Source organism: Xenopus laevis, chromosome 7S (genome assembly GCF_017654675.1).
Source record: "Xenopus laevis strain J_2021 chromosome 7S, Xenopus_laevis_v10.1, whole genome shotgun sequence".
Lineage (NCBI taxonomy): Eukaryota > Metazoa > Chordata > Amphibia > Anura > Pipidae > Xenopus > Xenopus laevis.
In genome coordinates, this window is record NC_054384.1 from 14,511,133 (window position 1) to 14,526,754 (window position 15,622).

At 39.6% G+C, this 15,622-nt stretch overlaps 1 protein-coding gene across 1 annotated transcript; it reads left to right on the top strand.

The window, feature by feature from the left end:
* Window positions 1-6,311: 6,311 nt before the first annotated feature.
* foxi2.S (forkhead box I2 S homeolog) lies at window positions 6,312-10,193 on the top strand. The gene is given in 2 exon segments (NM_001095540.1): window positions 6,312-6,967; window positions 9,312-10,193. Coding segments are annotated over 2 exon segments (1,110 nt in total). The 5' UTR covers window positions 6,312-6,390; the 3' UTR covers window positions 9,845-10,193.
* The last annotated feature ends 5,429 nt before the right edge of the window (window positions 10,194-15,622 follow it).

Here is a 15,622-nt window from a genome sequence, read left to right on the forward strand (position 1 = left end):
TCCTGATGAATATCACATGAATAAATAAATAAATATGTGGATTGCACACTCAGACTTAAAAAACGATCAAAGTTTGACGTGTTTCGACCACCATAGTGGCCTTCATCCGGGGCAAAACACTTTTAGTACAAAAATAGTACTAAAAGTATTCTTGAACTAAAAGTGTTTTGCCCCAGATGAAGACCACTATGGTGGTCGAAACTTGTCAACCTTTGATAGTTTTTTAAGTCTGAGTGTGCAATCCATATATTTATTTATTTATTCATGCGATACACCAGGCTGGGCTGAACTGGCTTATTGACTGTAGGCACAATGATTATTTATAGGCACAGGTATCTTTATAAATTGTATTTAAGGGCTCATACACACTGGGTTACCTTGCTGCAGAGCTTTCATCCTTTCCGTGTGACTGAGAGACACAATGTTTTCCAGCAACAGATCCATTTTATGAGCGTACTTTAAGAATTCATGTAAGTGATCCAACTGGTGCCTGCGGAGCATCATTAGCCACAGATATCAGGGATACACAGTACTTTTATGGTGGGATTTCTGGTAAGAGTGCAATGCTGCACATTTTTAGCAACACAACGGTGCAGCCAAACTGCATTTAACTAGAGCGGTGAACATGGAATTAAGCAACAGCAGAAAATAAAATTGTGTTTATATTCTTAGCCTTCCTCTGGTTATCTGATATAGAGAGAGTACATGTTGACTTTCAGTTCAATCAGAAGGGCAGGTACTGAGCAGTTTGGGTGGACATGATGCTTTTCAGGAGTTCCATGTTAGGACCAATATATTGAATTGATGTACATGGAGCAGGCGGGATCTGCAGCATGAGATTTGAAAGCTGTGGCGAAACGGCATCATGGAAGGTTTGTATTTTCTTTATGCATCCAAATCTGCCATATCTATCTATCTATCTCTCTCTCTCTCTCTCTCTCTCTCTCTCTCTCTCTCTCTCTCTCTCTCTCTCTCTCTCTCTCTCTGTCTATCTATCATCTATCTATCTATCTATCTATCTATCTATCTATTTATCTATCTATCATCTATCTATCTATCTATCTATCTATCTATCTATCTATCTATCTATCTATCTATCTATCTATCTATCTATCTATCTATCTATCTATTTGCATACAGTGACCAACAGTTTCTAAAGACAGTTTAGAACAATTGCCTTGCAAGCGCAAACTATTACTCATTTGATCTGAAATAACCAACACTTCCTTACAGAATGACCTTTGGATGGCATGCTTTACAATATTTACTTTATAGAAGGGAAATAAATATCAGCGGTGACCCGAATCCATCGTTTTTGGATTCGGCTAAATACTGAATCCTCCACTAAATATTTTGGCTCAACCAAAACCACCATTGGTACATGAAATCTGCTTGTATGGAGCTTTAAAAGGGCAGTGGAGTTTAGCATTTCTGCCTTGTAGAACAAGGGTCCTAGTTTTAGCTCCAGACAGACCTCTTTCTGCAAGTTTGCATTTCATTTGGTGGACTTCTTATTGGTTCTAGACAGAAGGTTCACAAGCAGACCCGGGCCTCTATATTGCAATACCGCCTGGTGCATGGGGCCTTGGAGAGACGCCACTCCACTAAATATGTATAAGCAATTAGGCACTAGCACTGAAGGCAATGCAAATAGACGACCCTCCCCTTGTGTTTATTTGCTCAATAAATCAAACTTCTTGGTTTTTTATTTAACCAAATAAATAAAAGGGGCTTCTCCCTAAGGGCAGAGACACATGCTCAGATTCGGGGGAGATTAGTCACCCAGCGACAAATCTCCTCGGGACGACTAACCCCCGAAACTGCCTCCTCCCGTCTAGAATGTAAATCGATGGCGGGATGGCACTCGGAGTGCTTTGTTTTTCGATGTTGCCTGAAGTTTCCTCGTGAGGCAACTTCGGGTGACTTTGGAAAAAGAAGCGCACCGATTGCTATCCCGATGGCCATTTACATTCTAGCTGGCGGGAGGCAGTTAGTTAATTAGCCCTAGTATGTGTGAATGTGATTGTGACTGTAGCTCCACTGGGGCAGGGACTGATGTGAATCATATATACTCTCTGTAAAGTGCTGTGGAATATGACAGTGCTATATAAATAAAAACCAATAATAAAGTCTAATGACTATGAGGGATTGGACTCGGCTCAGTTTAAAACTTTTGAATTTGACAGAATCCTGCAAAAAGTGATGGAATATGGCTGTATCCCTAATAATGCAAGATTCCAGTAAAATATATTTATTTAGTTTTAAACAAATCCGAATCATACTTGTGATTTCCTAAATACATACAGATTTACATGGCTATATTGCAGTGAGCGCCCTCTCATCCTAAGCCACTACTGAGAGCCCTGACCTGCAGTATATTTCACATGAAATAGTTTTACACCAGCCATATTGTCCTTTCTTTTTAGCCCTGCTTGACTTACTTTGTTTCTCGTTGTTTCCTCGATACCAAAGTGAAGAAAAAAGTGCGACATTGGGAAGAGGTCACGACTCCTTTAGTCACGCCAAAATCACATTAAAGAGCATTCTCAGGCAAGCGGAGATCACTGATTTCAAATTGCTTGTCTGAATTTGAAACCTTCCATTAAAGTATTACTGCTCTTTTGCTTTTAAGGCTGTTTCCACCTTTATCGGCATTTAGGGAGAGAGAGAGAGAGAAAAACCTTGCCCCAGGCTTATCAGGACAGAGGTTTAGTCTGACACGGGAAGGTTAAGTCAGATAGGACTGAGCCACTTTGGGGAAGGTGCTAATGTCAATGTGGGCCCTGGGCTGTTAAGGGAAATACAAGTATAACCACACATAACTGATGATAAATGAGTTATATGGAGTCTGAACACTGAGATTTTAGAGTGGAGATATTTATCAGTATATTTATGGGACACCATCATAATAATAATTCATGTAAATAATACACATTAATTATTGGCCGTTCCAAGGCACAAGAGAAACCTTACCCAAGCACCAGTAAACTAGAGCAGACATTGTCAAATATTTTCAGTTGAAGCCCCCTTTGAAGAACCAACCTTTGTTCAGAGCCCCCCTTGAAGCCCAATCTTTGATCGTCAACCCCCTTGGCACTTACAGATATAGGAACACATTAATGTATCTGTCATAGTGTCAAGAATATATAGGACATCAGACAGTATAGGATTTATTATCTGGAAACCCATAATCCAGAAAGCTCTGATTTATGTTACGGCCATCTCCTTGCTTGATTTCCTTTCTCTCGCTAATAATAAAACAGGAACACGTACAATCCTGTTGGGTTTATTAAGTGTTCAATTATTTTTTTAGTAGACTTAAAGGAGAAGCAAAGGTGAAAACTAAGTAAGCTTTATCAGAAAGTTCCACCTAAATACAACAGGGCTAGGGCATGAGCATGCTCAGTTTGCTCCTCTCTCCCTCCCTCTCTCCCTCCCTTCTCTGCTGTAATCTGAGCCCAGAGCTATAAGTGAGCAGGGAGAGACTCAGGCAGGAAGTGATGTCACGCCAAGCTAATATGGCAGCTGCTATCCTAAACAAACAGAGGGAGATTCTAGAGCTGTTTACTCAGGTATGGTAAAACAATCTACAGAATAAATATAGCGTTATAGCTTGCACTATTGCAGCTAATCTATTGGCAATAAAATACCTCCGTAGCTTTCCTTCTCCTTTAAGGTATGGAGATCCAAATAACAGAGGGATCCCTTGTGTGGAAAACCCCAGGTCCCGAGCATTCTGGATAACAGGTCCCATACTTGTATATATATACCACAAGTGTCCCCCTAACTGGCCTTTCAGGTGAATCTAGGAGACCAAGCACACTCAGGTGCAAAGAGTAACCAAGGACGCCAAAAAGATAGATCATGATCTACCAATACATCACAAGGTGGTCATCATTAGATAACAGCAGCCCAGAACTGCCTACAAAAAATCTAGTAAAATCTTTCTTACAGGTACTTTTGTTTTTTTTTTCAAATAAATGGGCTCTTATATGATTATAAAGGAATGGGATCTGTTATTCGGAAACCTGTTATCCAGAAAGTTCCAAATTATTGCAAGGCCGTCTCCCATAGATTCCATTTTATCAAAACAGTTTTTTTTTAAATTATTTTTATTTTCTGTGTAATAATAAAACAGTAGCTTGTACTGGATCCCAACTAAGATATAATGAATCCTTATTGGAGGCAAAACCAGCCTATTGGGTTTATTTAATGTTTACATGATTTTCTAGTAGACTTAAATTATGGAGATACAAATTACAGAAAGATCCATTATCCGGAAAACCCCAGATTCTGAACATTCTGGATAACAGGTCCCATACCTGCATAAGAATAGCAGATTATGACCATGGCTGTGACATTGTGCTAGTGACAATGCCTCTATTTATGGATGAATGCCAATATCATGTGTATGGGAGGTCATGATATTATTATCATCCCAAACAGACTGTAATCATTCATTACAAATAGGTTGTATTGTGTTGTTTAACCAGCACCCATAGGAAACAAAGAACGCAGTGCCCTAAGGCTGTGTGTTCTGCTATATGCAAGGGGTGCCAATACATCTGCTCTTGGGTAGGAGCCTTGGGCAAAAAGCATTAAGCCAGAATGAGTGAATGACAATCGCATTATCAAAAAACATCTTAATTAATATCCATTTAACGATGTATGGAGACAACCATCTGCAGCACTCCAGGCATCCCGAATCAGCAGTGATTTTAAAGCTTTGTCTTGTAGAAAAGCTCTTCAGATACTATGGGGTATATTTATCAAAGAGTGAAGTTAATAGTGAAGTTCCGCCACTAGAGTGAAATTCCGCAGCTCACAATTCATTTCTATGGGATTTTTAAAGGCGTATTTATCAAAGGGTGAACTTTCACTCTCACCCATTGATAAATACGCCTTTGAAAATCCCATAGAAATGAATTGTGAGCTGCAGAATTTCGCTCTAGTGGCGGAATTTCACTCTTTGATAAATTTACCCCTATGTGCATTATACAGTGCATTAGGGCTCATGCTCATGGCTGGTTTTTCTTGTGCTCCGGTTAAAAGCGCCCAACTGCAGGAGAGCGCAGGTCCAGATGCAGCCGATTCTTCTTTAATGGACTGTCCTCACAATGACGCATGTAAGCGCAGAACAAAGGTGGAGCACAGCATGTTTTTGAAAAGATTTAGCTTTTTGTTCTGTAGCTCTCCAGTTCAGAACCTCAGCAGCTTTTCCTGTTGCTAGGGTCCAATTTATCCTAGCAACCAGACAGCGGTATGAATGAAAGAACTGGGAATATTGCGCTTATATGCAGGATTTTTTTTAGGGCAGCAAAGTTCATTTTTGATGAGTTCCAAACAGTCTGTTGTCTTTTGAATGTCAAGTGCAAGAAAATGCAACATGTTGCATCTACAAAATGCAATAGAGACGCAACTGTGACTGCTCATGAGTACAACCAGGCAGAATATAATGGAATCACTGAGATCTGCATCTCCAATCCACAAAATGCCTGTATGTAAAACGAATGCAGTTCCTTTCCAATGACTGATCCAGTAGAAAGACATGGAATGTATAAGCTTGTGGCTACAGGGCTGGTTATAGGGTAGGGCAGACAGGGGAGTTGCAGTTGAACAACAGCTTGTATAGACATTTTGAATAAAATGGAGAATAAACTGTTATGGTATGGTATTTAAAGATAATTTTGAGAATTATGTATCTGCTAGAGGGAGGGGTGCCATAAACAAATATTTTACACCAATTTAACGGCAAATTCATAAAATTAATCATAAAGTCCCTTTTGTGGATTCTCCCTACTGCTCCAATTTCTGCCCTAATTCAGTCCCAGTGTACAAATTCTATATCCACAGGAACCTCCCCCACCCGGATTGGGCTTGGGCCCCTAATGCCGGACACCTGGGGAAATCAATTTACTCTGAATAAATCTGTCATTTGTTTACATTTCCCCCCCCCCCAAAAATTAAGTTTTAGTTTCCCTAAATCTAAAAACTTGTCGGGATTCACCTGAGACTGATCCCGTTTTTTTTTCTGTAATGAATGAAAGAGAAACACAACCAATTAAGGCATTTAATGAACAAGAAAAAAAAACAAAGTTGCCTTTTTTTTGTAAAGCCACACCCACTGAGCAGGAGGGTGATCTAATAGTATATTGGTGTAAATGCTGGACAGGACTCAGTGTTGGGAAGTTGACTGTGTAGGGGTAGGAGTTGTTGCATGGGCAGGGCATTCTTAGAGGCGGTGCAGCCCTCATTATTACAAACTGTTGCAGCTTCTGTTGCTTTCATAGGAAGTTGTCTGCAAAGCTGGGCACATTCACTCCATGCTACATTGACTTGGGGGGGCTCATTACCCTGTGGATGTCCTACCAGCCATCATAAGGGATTATTATGAACACTTTTGGGCAGCAGCCCAGTAACCCCCATGCACAGGATTTACTGGATATGGCAATGTACTGTGATCATTTCAGCCTCTATCACCAGCAGCAGAACCAGCAACTGCCTCAGCGACCAGCAGCTCCCCCAGCCACAGGCTATGGACTCAACGAGTACTCATCCCCCCCTTCCAGCCCATACCTGTGGCTAAATGGACCTGCCATAAACTCCTCACCTTATCTCAATGGAGGCAGTGGTTCCCCTTACTTTCCAGCAGGGTATGGGGGTGGCCAGAGGCAGTTCCTTCCACCTTCCTCTGGGTTTGGGGTGGCCGATTTCCCTTGGCTTTCCATTCCAAACCAAGCAGACTTGTTAAAGATGGTGCGCCCCCCGTACTCGTACTCCTCCCTCATTGCCATGGCTATCCAGAACACCCCAGACAAGAAGCTGACCCTCAGCCAGATTTATAACTATGTGGCCGAAAACTTTCCCTTCTACAAGAAGAGCAAAGCCGGCTGGCAGAACTCAATCCGCCACAATTTGTCCCTTAATGACTGCTTTAAGAAAGTGGCCAGGGATGATCATGATCCAGGTAATTGGCAGATCCTTGGTTCCCTATTGAGTATTGTATCATATAAACATCAATGTTATTCTGCACAGTTTATAGAACTGCTTATCTATCTATCTATCTATCTCCAGGAAGGAATTTTTTTCCCCTTCTGTGGGAAATTGGAGAGGCTCTGGATCAACTGGCAGTTAGGCAGGTTAAAAGGTTGAACTTGATGGACGTGTGTCTTTTTAGTCTATATATATATATATATATATATATATATATATATATATATATATATATATATATATATATATATATATATATATATATATATATATATATATATATATATAACCCATACAAAAAAGCCACACTCCTAGGTCTTTGTCAAATACAAAAATATCCAAGTGTTTATTTATTCAACGTTTCGGCAACAATCCGCGTGCCGTCTTCAGGACTTTCCTGAAGACGGCACGCGGATTGTTGCCGAAACGTTGAATAAATAAACACTTGGATATTTTGTATTTGACAAAGACCTAGGAGTGCGGCTTTTTTGTATGGGTTACATGTTCGTTTGACCTGCACCCAGGCGGTTGGCCTTTGGGTCATGTGTGCACCAATAGTGGGTTTTTATATATATATATATATATATATATATATATATATATATATATATATATATATATATATATATATATATATAATTATATTTTCATATAGTGGGGGTTGCTATATTGTGAATTGTAATATTATTATACAAAGACTCAACAGGGCTGATTTTAGGGCAGGGCATAGAGGTAACTTATTCTGGGCTCCTTAAAGAGGTTGTTCATCTTTGACTTAACTTTTAGTATGATGGAGAGCTTGATATTCTGAGACAACTTGCAATTGTTTTTCCTTTTTTATTTGTGGTGTTTTGAGTTATTTAGCTTTTTACTCAGCAGCTCTCCAATTTGAAATTTTAGCCATCTGGTTGCTAGGGTCCAAATCACCCTAGCAACCATGCATTGATTTGAATGGGGGACTGAATAGAAAGAGGAGTAATAAAATGTAGCCAGAAGAATACATTTGTAGCTTTACAGAGCATGTGTTTTTTTTTTTGTTTTTGTTTTTTTTTAGTGACCCCCATGTAAAAAGCTGGAAATTATCAGGAGAAGAAGGCAAAAAATTCAAAAACTATAAAAAATAAAGGGCAATTGTAAAAAGCACAAAGCATATAATTCACCATAAACATTAAGAATTTCCAACCTGTGGCTGTTGCTGACCTTATTTTGGCCACTAACTAACTCCTGAGCTGATTAGTACTTAGGGTGATTGCCTACCGGATGGCTACATAGAAAGCAGTGTAGTCACTGTATCTGAACTGATTACTCATTTTAGAGGAGCCTTGTGTCAGTTGTATGTATACTTTAAGGGACTATAATTTCGTATATATTCTATAGTTGCTAGGCTGCTCTTAACCCTACTGAAAAGTCATGTAAATATTAAATAAACCCAATGGGCTGGTTTTGCTTCCAATAAGGATTAATTATATCTTAGTTGGGATCAAGTACAAGCTACTGTTTTATTATTACAGAGAAAAAGGAAATCATTTTTAAAAATCAGAATTATTTGCTTAAAATGGAGTCTGTGGGAGACAGCCATCCTGTAATTCGGAGCTTTCTGGATAACCGGTTTCCGGATAACGGACCCCATACCTGTTTACGTTTTCTTGAAAATTTTGAGAGCCAAGAAACTACTTTGTGTCTATAGAGGAAGTGATGGTGTGCAAATAAGCCATAAGTAAGGAAAGTGTTAAATGTATTTTGGTTGGTGTTTACATGCCAACACAGAGGGGGTTATTTATCAAGCTCCGAATATCCGAACCTCGAATAATTTGTAGTTTTCAGAGCAAAAAAAAAAAATTACAAATTTTTTCGAGATTTATTAAAGTCTGATGGTCTAAAAACTCTGAATCTGAAACTCCGGTATCTAAAAGCTCTCAATGTCCTGTATAAGTCAATGGGGAAGGTCCCAGTGTCTGCGCTGATGTCTGTACTGATATCCAATGAGTTTGTGGTTTCTGCGCAAAAAACTCCAAAAAAATCTTAATTTTTGTGCAAAACTCCGAACAATTCTGGATTTTTCTGGGGAAGCTTCAAAGTTTGCCTGACCCTACTTTTTTTTTTTTTTTTACATAAATAAGGTCCATTCGGGCAATCGGAGTTGCTCGGATTTCTAACTTTAAAGTACTGAGATAAATTCGGACCTTGAAAAATAACCCCCAGAGTTTAGATGTAAGGGCAAGATGCCGGCACTGAAAGGGTTAAACCCATTATTATTATTTTAACTATTTCAGGGTGTGCTTAACTTTTTTTTCTTTTTTTTTTTTTCTGGCTTGTAGGAAAAGGAAATTACTGGACACTGGATCCCAACTGTGAGAAAATGTTTGACAATGGGAATTTCAGAAGAAAGCGGAAAAGGAAATCGGAGAGCGTCGGAGCAGGATTCGATGAGGACTCCAATGAAGACAAGAAGCCGCTTGCCCTGAAATCCTTGGGGTCAGACAGCCCTCAAGGAGCTTCAGTGCTTGAGCAGACCAGTTATGACTCCGCTCCCGAGGGCAAGAGCAAGGCACCCGTGGGCTCAGCGGCCCAGGACAGCAGTCACTGTTTCACTAACTTTGCCTCCAACATGAATGCACTGATCAATAATAGAACCCCCAGGCAGTTTACTGCTGGACGTGGAGACTTCTCAAACTCAAGACATTATTTAGCAGAACTGACTTCTTGCCCCATTCCCAGCCCACAAATCTCTGCACCCCAGACTGGTTCCAAAGTTCCCTGTTACCCCTCTAAGCAACAGAACAACCTTTGCACTTCTGTCATGAATCCCTTCGGCCTGAACCACTTGTACAGTCGAGAGGGGGAGGTCTGACACTGCTTTTTTTTGTTTTATTGTGATGTCATTGGCTGCTCTATGGGCGTTCAACCAATGGGCTTTTAATTTTTTTTTTTCTGCTTTTAACGATGTAAGCAATTTTTTTTTATATTAATATCCATATGCAAACTGGCCATGAACTGTGTGCGCGGCTTTGGGTTATTTGCAGCCAATATGGGTATGACGAAGCACTCGCAGGGTTCAGTTGGGAGATGTGCACATGAATTTTTAAAACTGTTTTACTATGTATATATTTTTTTTAGCAATTAATGCAAAAATATTGTCAGTTTGCCATTGTTTCAACTGCTAAATCTTTGGGGAGGGTGGAATAAAACTTTTGACTGACCGAATTTGTTTTTATTTGCACTTGCGCCTCTCCATTATACAGTATATCCCTATGAGATATATTTTTCTTTTATTAAAGGGGTGGTTCACCTTTAAGTTAACTTTGTGTATGTTATAGAATGGCCAATTCTAAGCAACTTTTCAATTGGTCTTCATTTTTTTCTTTTTTATTGTTTTTGAACTATTTGCCTTTTTTTTCCTTGACTCTTTCCAGCTTTCAAATGGGGGTCACTGACCCCATCTAAAAAAACAATTGCTCTGTAAGGCTACAGATTTATTGTTATTGCTACTTTTTATTACTGATCCTTCTATTCAGGTCTCTCGTATTCATATTCCGGTCTTGTATTCAAATAAGTGCATGGCTGCTAGGGTAATTTGGACCCTAAAACTTCAAACTGGAGAGCTGCTGAATTAAAATCTAAATTAGTAAAAAAAACAAAATTGCACATTGTCTCAGAATATCACTCTCCACATCATACTAAAAGTTAATTTAAAGGGGAACAACCCCCTTTAAATGACTTAATTATTATAAAGTGCTGCGCAATACTGTATGTTGGCGATCTATAAATCCATGTTAATAATAATTTTAAAAGAATGCGCTTGCAAATTGAATTCTAAATCGGGGTCTGATTTTTGATGGGTATCTTACTTCTTTTCTCAACCACTAAACCTTTTATGGTTTTAGTAAAGAGTTAAAAACCTATAGCCATGAGGAGCACCAACTTTCTCCCTCTTCTTTAAAATTAAAACAAAAAAAAAAGTTAAATGCCCCCATGGTAAAGATCTAAAAATGCATTTAAATCAGAAATCTGACTTTTCGCAACCCGCTACAAGCGCTGTAAGTAAGTGGTGATGGGGTGGTGTCAAGCAGGAGATGCAAGAGCTTCACTGCAATTGGGATGTTTAACGGATTAAGCTCTAGGTTTAAAAAAAAAAAAAAAAAAAAAGTATAGAGAATGTCATGAACCTATGTTCGTTTTTGTCTAGCAGCATTGACCTGTTGTGCCTATTACTAGCTCATTTCTCTGTGTACTATTCCTACCTACCCTTACTGTTCAATCGAATGTTTACTGAGATACCACATCGTAATGTTAATCCCTGTATTCTGTTGCAGCCCAGATTTCCAGCCAACACTTCCCTAGGCACCTTTTTTTTTTTCCTTGCACCCCCCAATCTGATAAGTATGGGGACATAGAGCATTCCCCTATTGGATCTGAGAGTAGTGATTTACGGGTTGAGTTTTACCCGTCCTGCACCCGCCTGATAACCACCCTCCCTCCATCCGCACAGGCCCAGATTTGTGGCAAGGCCAAAAAGGCCCGGGCCTAGGGCAGCAAAATTTGAGGCACGAAATTCCGCCCAGCCGCATCTAGAAGGGCACTGGGGAGCGTGTGCTCATGGGGATGTTCGCGCAGGCAGGCGCTAGGACCTGGAGCCCTAGGGGCCCGACGCATGCGCTTGCAGGGGGTTGCGCGCTTTCACGGCTGGCACTAGGTCCCACGCAAACTAGGGGCGGAAAGTGATGAAATCCGGCCCTGCACCCGCCCGAGCCCAACTTCTGGATTCTTTTTATAGACCTGTGCCGACCCGCCCCGCCAATGACATCACAAAAGTGACGGGGTGAGCAGGTCCCGTGGTATGGGGCCAGTCCACACATCAGCAAATACAAAACTACAGAGAGGAGAGGGCTTCCCTGCTACCTCTTAGCTCCAACAAAAAAAGTATCTGCTGACAGACTGAGGGCAAATGCTCTCTAGGCTTAAGGGCTGCCCTACCAACAAAGCTGCTGCCCAAAGCCCAGGCCCTCGGGTGCCTTATAGAAAAATATTTACCAAAGGATCTTTGAGTTATAAGTAACCTAATGTATGATCTTTGAATGATGAAACAAGAAGATGCCATAGATTGTAAGCTCTGCAAAGGTAGAGGCAGGTGTTGAAGATAGGCATGTTTATGTATACATCCTGACATTTAAAAGAAAAAATCTGAACAAATTAAGCCATAGCCCTGACCAACCCGATTTATTCCCAGACACTGCCCTGATCAACCCTGTCACCCTTCTAAAAATCCCTGTGCCCTTTTGGGTGCACAAGAACTAAATAGTAACGCTGTGGAAATATGCTGCATAATATGCTCTGAAATAAGAAGTATACTCTATGTACTATATTATATATATCATGTAGGATAAGGGTAATGTTCCTGTATAAGCAACGTCTATAGGGCAGATAAGGGGAAAATGTACATTAAAAAAAGACCATTACGGTGACAATTATAAGAGGAACATTCTAAATGTATGGCAGGTTTATGACTTAAATACAAGTGCTGGTCTTTTCCATAACTGCTGTGGAAGCCAAAGTAACTGTATATCAGAAATTCTTCCTGCATTTCCTGTATTTCATTCATTGTTAAAAGAAAATCATTTTTGTGTAGAGCTCCTTGATTTTATTGGGATTTGCCACCATCTAGTGGAATAAACAGAGTTTAACATCAAGTGCTGTGTTCCATTGCTGTGTTAAAGTGCCAGTCCATTTCATAAATCAAGGTCGTCAACAGGCAAAAGTGGAAACATTTATCTGTTTGTCAGTTTGCCCCCCCCCCAAACAATGTATGGCTTTTTACAGAAATCTAATTCAACTTCACTGGCTGTCAGTTTTTCTGTCTGTAGCAATACAATTAATTTAACCCCAAGTGAAGTTGTTAGAAGTGTTTTGTTGCAGCCTATGGAAAAAGTCTGCCTCCTGGTGTAAATATTAGTTGTGCAACTAGGCTAAGCCAAAAAGCTTGGGCCCCAAGGCAAGGTTGGTAATGTGTGCCGCCATACTCTGCTAAGTTTAATGATGAGCAGCTCAATAAGACAGGGTCGTTTATGACGGCAAGTTTAAGTGTTGTCTCCCTAATATGAATTCAAATGTTCCTTTTTGACCTAGACATATTCAGAAAATTCAGAAAACCGGGCCGGATACCACGTCATAGCTATGCCCCCAACGTCACTGACCCAACCCCATGACATCATCACCCCGTGCAGAATTAGCTTTGGAATGTGGCAATAAATCTGTAATTATCCAAATCAAAAAAAAATGTGCCTTTGGCCAGCTCCAATTATAGAACCATGTGGAAAAACAAAGAAAAAATATATATAAAGTGTGGTATTTGATCAAATTTTTACACCCAAAGTGTCAAAAGTATAAATGAAAAGTGTTATTAAAGAGCATGTAAAGGCAAAAAAATAAAATCACATTTTTATTTTCTTTAATGAAAAAGAAACCTTTTTTTCTTTAATAAAAAATCTAAAAAAAATTTTAAAAAAATATATAAAAAAAGAAAAAAGAAAAAAAAGAAAAAGAAACCTATCTCCAATATACTTTAATTAAAAAATGTGTACCATTTTTATAAAAAATGTGACTGTATGCAGTGAAATTCTTCCTTCATTTACTGCTCTGCAGGGAAACAATCATACTTATGAACAGCAGGGGGAGCCCCCAGTCTTACTTCCCAGCCATGCAGAACTCAAGCAGCTTTGTTTGTTTCCCTGTAGAGCAGTTGGCGACTGTGTAGAGATTTGAATTGGATTTTATTTTTGCCTTTACATCCCCTTTATTGTCCAGCTGCAGGGACAAAGATCATGGAGCCAGATTTAAACAGATAAACTGGGATTCTATTTGAAGGATTATTTTGCTGCAGCCACTGGTTCTGCAGAGTTGGAGATAGTTTGCATTAAACAATACAAAAACTATAAAATCCACATTAGATTACATGACAACACAAGACCCAGTGCAGTCTGTATATTCATATTATTTATCAGTCTTGCTGTATTGGCTTCTACAGATATTATTGGACTTGTGCTGTTTTGATAATTAATGACGATCCCTAAGCAGCCCAGACCACACTGAGCATGTGCACAGTCTTGGTCTTGCAAAGATGTTTAACAAAGTTACAAGATGGTGACCCCCTGTGGCCAACTTTAAAAGCATAAATTATTTGTTTGATTAGTCTTGTCATGCAGTAAGTCCATGTTATGTTTACTATACAAAATACAGCATTTTTAGCCATATTCTATTTTAGACATTACTTCCTCTTTAAAGCATGCTTACAACACCTAAGGGTATCGCGAATTGTCAATATTATAAACTGCACAAGAAGGGGTAACAGGATTCGGGAGAAGACACAGTCCGCAGCCTTCAGAAATAAATGTGCAATACGGAATAGAGAACCCACAGACGGACTGTGTTCGGGACTGTGATCATGGTGAGATGAATGGTTTTTACTTTTTTAATTTAAATTTGTCGATGCAAAAATAGTGGTTGAGACTAAGGTGGGGGGTTCTGTCTGACGAACGAATATGCTGACCTGTATGATACTCCAACTAGTCAGCTCCTCAACACTTCTTTCAGATAACCGATGGAAATTTTACTTTAAGATAATCCCCCATCCACCAGGATCAATGAACTGGCCCTAAATTCCCCAATGGACATATGGTTGAAACCGACCTAACCAAATCTCTAATGTAAGAGAAAGCATGCATTGTTGTGATGGTCGCTGCAACCAGTTATTAGTGAATGGCCGCAAAAATTGCATCAAATCAATCATTAGTCAGATGCACAAAATAGATCACAATCTATATGAGTATTATTATATGTATACACCAGCATTAATTGGCTACCCGTTCATTGCCCTATGCTTCTTTAAGTGCTACAGCTCCACCGCATTAATGAATGCCAATGTGTACACAGCCTAAACACTTATTGGTACCTCAAGTTGGTGTCTTCATAGAACACTTCTCTATCCCGGCCAAAAATTTAGTACGTAACAGTAGGCCCCTATATGCATTTGTGTAGTGCCTTTAATCAACATCCATACGTTTCCCTGCCAATTTATCTTCGACTTACCTCCCACCCACCTTTAGATATTGTCTCGTTGTGGGAAGGTCCAGAGAGGATCTCGACTATTGACTCCAGTGGCCCAAAAAGTAGAAGGGTTTAATTATGTAAGGAAAGTATGCCGGTAAATACGTTGATAGGAAACAGTATTTATTTATTAACACTTTGCAAAAAAACATATTCATTGTAACATCTGATATTCGTTCTATCATTTGACATGTCCACTTTGTTCATGCTCCATTGTCCAGTGGAATACACTGTATTATTTGTGAAAGCTGAAAGAAGACCTTGGCGGCCTTAATACCCATGTAATAAATTGTATGGAGGGCAGTATGGTGTTTGTAGGGTGCAGGGAGTTGTACTGTTCTTGATGTGTTTTATCAATAAATTAAAAACAAAGCACCTGACCTAAAGGTTCAATAATGGCAGTACATGTAAGCGTCTAGAGCAGGGTTCCCCAAACTTTTTTACCCGTGAGCCACATTCAAATGTAAAAAGAGTTGAGGAGCAACACAAGCATGAAAAAGTCCCTTGTGGTGCCAAATAAGGGCTGTGA